Source organism: Triticum urartu, chromosome 7 (assembly GCF_003073215.2).
Source record: "Triticum urartu cultivar G1812 chromosome 7, Tu2.1, whole genome shotgun sequence".
NCBI classification, from domain to species: Eukaryota; Viridiplantae; Streptophyta; class Magnoliopsida; order Poales; family Poaceae; genus Triticum; species Triticum urartu.
This window is the reverse complement of record NC_053028.1, coordinates 6,746,507-6,756,861: the sequence shown is the minus strand read 5'-3', so window position 1 is coordinate 6,756,861 and position 10,355 is coordinate 6,746,507. Positions and strand designations below refer to the sequence as shown.

General features: G+C 45.2%; 1 protein-coding gene across 1 annotated transcript; it reads left to right on the top strand.

The window, feature by feature from the left end:
• Positions 1–2,727: 2,727 nt before the first annotated feature.
• LOC125518045 (receptor-like protein EIX2) lies at positions 2,728–5,323 on the top strand. The gene is made up of 2 exons (XM_048683008.1): positions 2,728–3,190; positions 3,357–5,323. The coding sequence occupies exons 1-2, from the start codon at positions 2,728–2,730 to the stop codon at positions 4,568–4,570; spliced, it is 1,677 nt and encodes a 558-aa protein (XP_048538965.1). The 3' UTR covers positions 4,571–5,323.
• Positions 5,324–10,355: the final 5,032 nt, after the last annotated feature.

Below are 10,355 nucleotides of genomic sequence, written 5' to 3'. Positions count from 1 at the left end.
TATCTCCGTCAACCGAACTTTGTTCGGCTACTTGCTCTTGTCCTTGAAGCTTGTCAATTTCTATGGCACGAAACTCATAGGGCAGGAAGTAGGTTCCATTAACTTTAGAAAAATCAAACATGGTTGTTTTTCTATGCTTGTCATGCCCTTTCTTAATAATCCTTGCCTCTTTGGATTTGATGGATTCGTAATATATACTACTTGATTCGGCTTTTTCAACCGAAGCACTTTCAAGTTCCGAATCATCCTTCTTTTCATTGATACTACCAATTGGCAATGCTTCTTTTATCTGAGCCAATTCTTTTTCTATTTGTTTCTGGCGGCGGGCGGCAAAGTTGGCTTGAAGTTTTTTCTCAATTTCAGCCCACTCTAGATATGATTGCCCCCCAATGGCTTTAGATTCTTTCGACAATGACACACGGGTGTTGCCGAAATTTTGCAATAGTGTAGGGGGTGTATAATATGATGTAGTACTAGGTGAAGGCATATGCATGGTTGTAAAACCATATTTTTGCTCGCGAATTTTATCAATTGGCAAAGATTCATCTTCTTGCAAAACTCTAGCTTTTATTGCGGCATAATCAGGAAATAGCCCCTTTTCATGTTGTTCAAGGCAAAGAGCACTAATCCTCTTATTTTGGGCTAAACTCTTCAATGTAGCCACCACTACCTCATCTTCTACAATATTTGGCACAACCGCTCCTGTAAAATTTACATTTATTCGGCTATGACCAGAAAGGTGTGAAGCCAAATTATGAGCATCTACAGTTGTGTATGGTGCCGAAAAATTACTAACATGAGGTGTAGCATATGATGGTTGAGAGTAACTGGCCGAATAGCTAGTAGTAGCATGGCCAATTCTCCCATCCATCGGCAAGGTTGGATTCACATATTGCAAATTAGTTGCCGATAAATAAAAAGGTGAAACACTTTCTTGTATGCTATTGGAAATTTTAACATGAGGTGTTTCAAATTGATTAACCAAACCCATCATGTTGTTTATCGGCATATGGATTTGTGGGGTTGCCGATGCATGAGAGTTTCGATACATATGTTGTATGTTGCTAAAATCATAAGAATTTGAAGCAAGAAGATTATTTTGCATCGGCCCTTGCGCATAATTAGATGCATAATTGATAAAACTAGGGCTAGCCGATACATTATGCTCATTAGGTGATCCAGCAACAACTTATGGATTATTTGCATCTACAAAGGGGAATTGGGTATTCATATTACCTTTGTAGATTGCAGCAAATTGATGACGATCTCTTCGTAGCAAGAACGGGCTGGAGACCGTTCAAAGCTTTGATCCCCAGCGGAGTCGCCAAAAAGTGTGTTCGCACACGAACACGTCACCGTGTATCTCCAACGCCGAGGGTGATGCACCGCAGCTCACGTCGAAGGAGACCTGTCCGGAAGCGCGGTACGCAAGCAATCCGGCGGGTGCTTTTCAGGACCCGAAACCCCACGCGCCCGGGAGGGACCCCGTCTGGACGTGCGGCGGCTATGGGCTGCCCTAGGTCGGTTTGCCCGCCCCTAGAGCCTCGAGGATCGCTGCCCTTCAACACGAAGAACGAGCGAAGAAAGAGAGAGAAAGAACAAGGGATGGATGTAAAACTAGGGTAAAAAGTAGATGTGTTTTGCGATTGTGTGTTGTTTCAATCGGCCGTCACCCCCAACATATATAAGAGGCGGCTGGACTTCCCGTACAAGCAAAGGGTTTATCTAGGCTTTCCTTACAAGAAAATTACATCAATTCACGTCCAAAACCCTAGTCAAATTCGGACTGGTTTTATCCGAACTTCCCAAAACTGTTCGGTTTAAACTGGCTGCACCTTGCGGGTCCTTTTTGCGGTGGTAAACGATCTCGGATGAACACAAGCCCAAAAGCAATCTTGACTGTTTCGACGAGACGAACAACTTTCATGTTGAAGGGTTTTTGATCAGAGATCATCTTGAGCGTCAAATCTGTCTCGCAACACAGGCTATCTCCTCGCGCTACCCGCCAGACATGTGTCTGGTGGGGCGCGCCACATCTCGCCTCGTGATAGGGCTGCACTCTGATTGCTCTAACTTTTGCATACGACCTCGGATTGGGACGATCTTTATATCAAAATCGATCGCTTCGACGAGACGCACAACTTTCATGTTGAAACTTTATCAATTTGAGGCCATCTTAATGGGGTTTCTATCCATTCTTTAATCTGGTGTCGACATGAGCATCTCTGAACTTGTCATAACTTTTGCATCCGAGCTTCGTTTTAGACCATCTTCATATTCATCTTGATCTTCTTGAAGAGAGCCATCTCATGGTGACTTTCAATAGTAAGTTTGAATTAATCTTGACACAACTTCAAGCCACTCTTTATAATCGTGCCACTTTTGAGCGTCAACACCGGCATATCATTTTCTGGCAGAGTGCCCCCTCAGCTCGGCAACCTCTCAAACCTGCAGCATCTTGACCTCTCATGCCAAATTTACACATGTAGTATGCACTCAAGAGACATTTCATGGGCGGCACGCATCCCTAACTTGCAGTACCTTGGAATGAGTTCGGTAAACCTAAGCACAATAGTTGACTGGCCTTATGTTGTTAATATGATTCCTTCCTTGAGGGCCCTCAATCTTGGGTTTTGCTCTCTTCCAACCGCAAACCAATCACTACCACATATTAACCCTACCAAACTCGAGAGGCTTGATCTCTCCGGCAACATCTTTGCCCACCCAATGGCAAGGAGTTGGTTTTGGAATTTGACGGGCCTCCAGCATCTCTACCTTGCTGAAACTCAACTATATGGTCAAGCTTCTGATGCACTGGCACATATGACGTCCCTCCAAGTCCTTGATTTGTCATCTATTAACATGGTGATGATGACTACAAGCTTCAGAAACCTATGCAATATGAGAATCCTGGACCTTTCTGCCTGTCAAATTGTTGGAAATATAAAGGATATTGTAGGGAGGATGCCCCAGTGTCCCTTGAAGAAACTGCAGGAGTTGCATTTGGGCTACAACAATATCAGTGGAATCATGCCGAATCGGACAGCACACTTGAGCAGCCTAGTCGTTCTTGACATCTCTGGGAACAACCTAAGTGGAGGCATACCACGAGGGGTGGGGCTCCTCTCTAGTTTAAGCAGCCTTGATCTCTCTTCCAACTATCTCAGTGGACCTGTGCCATCTGAGATTGGTATGCTTGGCAATTTAACCATGATGGATCTCGGAGGCAACAACTTGAGTGGTGACTTCACTGAAGAACATTTTACAAGTCTAACTAGGTTAAAGGATTTGGGTTTAAGTGGGAATTCATTGAGGATTACAGTTGGTACCGATTGGATACCGCCCTTCGTTTCCAGCATGGTTTCAGTTCCAAGAGGACATTCGCTGGATGGATATATCAAGCACAGGTATAGTTGATAAACTTCCTGACTGGTTCATCACTACATTTGCAAAGGCCACACATCTGGACATCTCCAACAACAAAATCAGCGGTAGCTTGCCAAGAAACATGGAATTCATGTCATTGAGTGAGTTCTATATCAGTTCAAATAAACTAACTGGTGAAATCCCGAACTTACCAAGAGATATTACCGTGCTGGACATGTCTGAAAACTCTTTATCTGGAAATTTGCCATCAAACATTGGGACTCCAAATTTGATTTCATTAGTGCTGCTCTCCAATCAAATAACTGGTCATATTCCCCAATCTCTCTGTAAAGCGGAAGGCTTGTATGCCTTGGACTTAAACAACAATCTTTTTGAGGGACAACTTCCTCACTGTTTAGGGGTGAAGAACATTATTTCCTTTCTCATGTTGAGTAACAATAGATTCTCTGGCAACTTCCCATCGTTTCTAAAAAATTGTAGACAATTGACGTCTCTAGATCTATCACATAATAGTTTTTCCGGAAGGTTGCCATTGTGGATTAGAGATCTGGTTGAATTACGATTTCTACGTCTAAGCCAGAATATGTTTTTTGGAGAAATCACCGCCACCATCTCAAATCTTAGTCGTCTTCACCATCTGAACCTAGCAGGCAATGGCTTATCAGGTGCCATACCGTGGCATCTGTCAAATGTGACGGCCATGACAAGAAAGTATGTAAAGGATTATAAGGTTGACTCAAATTATGGTGATTACTCGACTGTGATCCGTACATATAATTTTTCCTCTGTGGTCATCAAGGGACATCAACTTGACTATGGTATTGGCATTTGGGATTTGGTGAGCATTGACCTATCTTTCAACCAATTAACTGGGAGAATACCAGAAGAAATAGCTGCTCTTGATGGGTTGATAAACTTGAATCTATCATGGAACCAATTGAGTGGGAAAATACCAAATAAGCTTGGGGCCTTGCATGCTCTGGAATCACTTGACCTCTCAAGGAACATGCTTTCTGGTGGAATCCCTCCAAGCCTGTCAGATTTAAACTATTTGAGCTACATGGACTTGTCTGATAACAATCTAACAGGGAGAATAACATCAGGTCGTCAGCTTGACACCCTCTACACAGAGGAACCATCCATGTATAGTGGCAACAGTGGTCTTTGTGGCCCTCCTCTTTGAAATAGTTGCCCAGGAAAGAATGTAACAAGGCAAGAGGATCAAAAAAGGAATGAACATTCCTTTGACCCAATGACCTTTTATTTTGGACTCGCTCTAGGATTTATTCTAGGTCTCTGGGTGGTGTTCTGCATCTTGTTGTTTAAGAGAGCATGGAGGATTGCTTATTTCCGCCTGGTTGACCGGACATATGATCGGGTGTATGTGTTTGTCGTTATCACATGGAAAAGCTGCACCAGAAAGGGAACTGCAAATTGAGTAAGAAGAGCTCTGAAGAAGCATGAAGCAGCATATTAGGCTGAGATTTTTATTTCCTTGAAGTTAATATAAAGGATATTGATGATTTGTAATTGTCTATGTGTGTATGATAATACTTTTGAACTCCTGTATTGGCTACTGCTCAGATGTTGTGCTGATTGTTGGTTCTATTGCTTCATGGTTTAGAGTTTCACAGTTGGCATAGCTTGTATGGGACTCCTGTATTTCCTTGCTTGAAGTTATTATAGTGTATATTGATTATGCCTTCAAGTTAATGTTGTAGAAGTGCATTCTCTAGCCAATGCAACGAAAAGACCGATCTGATGGAAGAGACTAGGCAGCACATTATACGTCAACACCCCCCCCCCCCTCACGTGTGGCTCCCTCAGGCCTAAACATGGACCGAAAGTGGGTTGCAATTTAATTGCGTCAGTCGGGTCTTGAACTCGAGACCTCTTGGCTCCGATACCATGTAGAAGTGCATATTGTAAATGATGATTCCTAATTGTTGTATATGCTTGTATGTCATAATACTTTTGAACTCATGTATTTGCTATTGTTCAGATGTTTGTGTTGACTGGTTGTTCCATAGCTTCATCGTTTGGAGTTTCACAGTTGGCATAGCCTGTATGGGACTCTGTTTTTCTGTTCTCTAGTAGAGTACTGGACGCGAGTAAGAGGAAAGTTAATGTAATGATAATACCAGCCAGCAAGCTAGGAGCTTTAGCCCACCCCCAGTCTGCGAGTTATTGGCGGACATCTACTCATGTACAAGAAATCTGTGGCATATTTAGACAGCAGCGACACCATGGCCTGGAGCCATTTTCCTCTCTGTAATTTGGAGCAATCTGAAAAGTAATAAAACTGAGATCACAGGCGTAAACATGATAAAACCTAGCCATATTGCTACCTTTCCAGAATACTGCAGTCTGCAGCCAAACCCACAGCTACTAGCTGCCTATCTTTACTAGGGAATTTCTCTATCCGGGATCTAAAACCATCTACATTTTCAAGCATGTCTCTAAAGCCTGCAGAGCTCCTAACATACCTTGCTGATGTACATCTAAAGTGATTATCTCTTGTTAGAATGCTCTTTTTCAGCAGCAACCACATAAACACTTTTACTTTTAAAGGGATTTTAACACACCACATCTTCCCAATGCGTTCAGTTAACTTGGCTAGACTTCAAAATCGCATACAGAGATCGAACTGTAAACCTCCCAGATTTAGTTGGAAGTCGGAACTACACCACCACTAAAGCAGAACATTTTCATGACCTACCGAATTGATGGTTGTCAGTTTTGTGGTGGCTTGTTTCCTTCTATGTGTGCAAACTCTTTCGCTTCCTTCTATATATTTGACACAATTCTCAAACACAACAGATTACAACTTGCTATCACCAATTAGCTAGCAGATTTTTCTAGTAAAACGGAAATATGTATGTATACAGGGATTCTTGTAAGAAGCACATGTTAATGCTCGAAATTTTTGTTTATTCAATGGTAATTATAGTTACTTTTTCAGGTACAGAAGTAAGAACTTGGTTAATGAGCTGTAGCAGGCAAGACAAAATAGCAGTATTCCAAAGAAAGTATGCAGCATATGAAAATCCAAACTTGCAGCTCCAGCATGGTGCCAATAATTAATTAATTTCAATCCATTGAAATGGCTCTACGCTCCCGTGGCGCTCCCGCGGGTGCCCCTAGGAGGGAACCCTAGCGCTGCCGCCCCCGTTACTTCGCTCCATCCCCCCCCTCCCTCGCCGCCGCCGGTTGCGTCGCCGGCCAAAGGCCGCGTGGCGCGGGCGGCGGCGGGGCGGCTCTCTCCCTTGCGCGGTGGCGGTCGTCGCGGGGCGGCCTCCCCTGCCCGGTGGCGTCAGGCGCCGGCTTGCCTCTGCTCCGGCCTCCCTCCTCCGCCCCGCTCCCTGGTGACCAGCCGGCGTCGCCTCCTCCCCTCCACCCCCTTCTGGAGGCCCGGGGACGTGCTGGCGGCGGATCTGGCGCCCCCTGCCCAGATCCGGCAGGTGGTGGCGGTTGGCGGCTTCAGGGGCGAACGACGGCCCCTTTAAGGTGGTGGTGCTGCAGCCGGGGCTCATCCTCTCCGGTGGGGTGGCTGGGCACCGGCTGGACCTGGCCAGGGCGTGGAGACGTGGGGGGTGTGGTGCGCGCGGCCGATCTCTTGCTGGTTCCGGACGGATCTGGTGTTGGGGGCTGGCCGGCGGCACATGGATTCGGTGGTGCGTGCCCGGCGGCTTCGGCGCTTGGAGCTCGTGGGGCGACTCGGGTAGGGTAGCGGTCGGGCGTGGCCGCTGCTTCGGCCGTGGGCCGCGGCGAGGGAAGGTCCGTGGTGGTGCCCTCCCACTACTAGGGAAAAGGCTATACACAGAATCTTACCAGCAGCGCGCTTTAAAATCAGGCGCTGCTGCTAAGTAGCAGTAGCGCGGGCCATAGAAACTCGCCGCTGAAACAAGTTTATCAGTAGCGCGTGCACTCCAAGAAGCGCTACTGCTAAAATTCCCACGACGCCACCGCGAGGCCAGTTATAGCAGCAGCGCATTAAAATAAACAGCGCTACTGCTACGTAACGTAGCAGTAGCGCATTCAGGCAATAATCGCTACTGCTAAATTAACTACAAAAATTTAGTCCCACCTCGCTCCGTGAAGAGAGTTTTACCCACCTTAAATATGTTTCTTCTACAACTTTCACAAGCACTTGGTCTTTATTGAACTCTATGTGTAGGATATGTGGCCGCAATTGGAGTCTTCGCCAGTTCTTAAACCAACCGGCGAGGATTCCTATTGACAAATCAGATTGTACACAAAAAGACCATTGATAATCAATGTATTTTTTTATGTCTATGTCTATTTTTACATACTGACACATAGCAGTAGCGCGTTCATGCCGAAAGGCGCTACTGATAGGTCGCTTAGCAGTAGCGCGTTTACCTATAGATCACACTCACACACACTCACGGTCTCCTCCTCACCCCCCGCGCCGCCGGTCCTCCCCCGTCGCCCCTCCCCCGATCTGCGCCGCTGTTGCCTCATCCTCCTGGCTGGACTCGGTACCGGCCTCCTCCTCTGTCCTCCCTCCACTCGCCGCTGGCCGCCACCTCCTCGGTCCGCCTTCCTCCTCGATCCGTCCTCCCTCCACTTGCCGCCGGCCGGTGAAAGCACAAGTGCTCCTCAGGTGGTTTTGGTAATTAATGTCAACATATCTCTTGTTGGACTAACACTTTCTATCTAGTATATTTCAGATAAGTTCAACAATGGAGTGGCATGGACTAAAGGTTGTGGGAACTCTTTCAAGATGCTAAGGACAAAGGATTGGCTAAAGCTTCAAGCTCAAGACTCTTCTTTTTACATTTTAGTGATCCAAGATCACATTGAGTCCATAGGAAAAGCCAATACTATCAAGGAGGGATGAGGTGTTGCTTAATGAGCCCTTTGCTTTATGTGCTTAATGATATGCTCCAAAACCCTCAGCTACTTTCCCACTTCCACAAATGACCTAAACCCTAAGCCAAACTCGGTCATACCGATTCTTTCTATCCGGCGCCACAGAGTTTCATATGTCATTAGCCACTGCCAAAACCCTAGCAAATCGGTTCTACCGATAGGGATCTCGGTCTCACCGAGATGGGATTGTAATCTCACTTGTATGTCCATTGCCAAAATCAGTCTCACCGAGCTTAGGCAATCGGTACTACCGAGATTACAATGCAATCTCTCTGGTTAACTCATTACCAAAATCGGTCCAACCGAGTTTAGTAATCGGTCCCACCGAGTTTGCCTGACCAACTCTCTGGTTAGCTTATTACCAAATCGGTCTCACCGAGTTTGTGTAATCGGTCTCACCGAGATTACGTTATGCCCAAACCCTAACCATATCGGGTCCTACCGAGATTGCATGTCAGTCCCACCGAAAATCTCTAACGGTCACTAGGTTTACCTTTTCGTCCGTCTGACCGGTTTGTTGATTCGGTCCCACCGAGATTGGTAAATTGTGTGTTAACGGTTGGATTTTGTGTGGAGGCTATATATACCCCTCCACCTCCTCTTCACTTCGTGGAGAGAGCCATCAGAACACATCTACACTTCCAACTCATATGTTCTGAGAGAGAACCACCCTACCCTTGTGTTGAGACCAAGATATTCCATTCCTACCATATGATTCTTGATCTCTAGCCTTCCCCAAGTTGCTTTCCACTCAAATCTTCTTTCCACCAAATCCAAATCCTGTGAGAGAGAGTTGAGTGTTGGGGAGACTATCATTTGAAGCACAAGAGCAAGGAGTTCATCATCAACACACCATTTGTTACTTCTTGGAGAGTGGTGTCTCCTAGATTGGCTAGGTGTTACTTGGGAGCCTCCGACAAGATTGTGGAGTTGAACCAAGGAGTTTGTAAGGGCAAGGAGATCGCCTACTTCGTGAAGATCTACCGCTAGTGAGGCAAGTCCTTCGTGGGCGATGGCCATGGTGGGATAGACAAGGTTGCTTCTTCGTGGACCCTTCGTGGGTGGAGCCCTCCGTGGACTCGCGCAACCGTTACCATTCATGGGTTGAAGTCTCCATCAACGTGGATGTAGGATAGCACCACCTATCCGAACCACGGGAAAAACATCCGTGTCTCCGATTGCGTTTGAATTCTCCAAACCCTTCCCTTTACATTCTTGCAAGTTGCATGCTTTACTTTCCGTTGCTCATATACTCTTTGCATGCTTGCTTGATATGTATTGTGTATGTTGAAATTGTGCCTAAAACTCCACTCAAACCGAAAAAGATTAAAAATTGCAACTTTAGCACTAAGTGTCTAATCACCCCCTCTAGACACACCTACTTCTAGATCCTACAAGTGGTATCAGAGCTTTGGTCTCCATTGCCTTGGTTTAATCACCATTGGAGGAAGATGGATGTGTCTACTTTAGGGAGTCTTAGACATAGAGTGCCTATTCTTGATGGAGAGTATTTTCATGAATGGAAAAATGAGATGCTTGTGATTTTCAATCAATATCATTTGAACAAGTATATTGCTAGTCCTTGTGCTCCTCATGTTGATCCTATGCATCCCACCCTAGATGAAGATGTTGACATGATTCGCAATCTTAGAACCGTTGAGCTCATCATTAGAGGATTGTCCAAAAACTTGATTGCTTGTTTACCTACTCTTAATTGTGCCTATACTATATGGAAATTTCTTGAGGAACGATTCCCCGATTATTCCTTGAAAAATTTGGATGAAATTCTCAATAAATCTATTGCCATGAGTAAAATGAACTCTAGTGATCCTAGTTTTGGTGACTGTCTACTTGAGCTTACTAATCTCATGCATGCTAAAGGAAATGTTGGAATCATTAGTGATATTATATCCGAAGCTATAAGAATTCATAAAAGTGACCACTTTGATGATCGTCTATCTAATGAATCACTTTCTCTAGGAAATGATGAATCACAAGATCATATTGAACATGGATACTATGATGAGGATGATGATAGTGACTTCGATCTTGATGATGCAATGAGACACTTT

Excerpts from the sequence above, each read along its gene's own strand:
- LOC125518045 (XM_048683008.1), top strand. The coding sequence starts at position 2,728 with ATGGCAAGGAGTTGGTTTTGGAATTTGACGGGCCTCCAGCATCTCTAC. Across the intron at positions 3,191-3,356 it reads ACCTGTGCCATCTGAGATTG|CATGGTTTCAGTTCCAAGAG; the intron begins GTATGCTTGGCA and ends CTTCGTTTCCAG.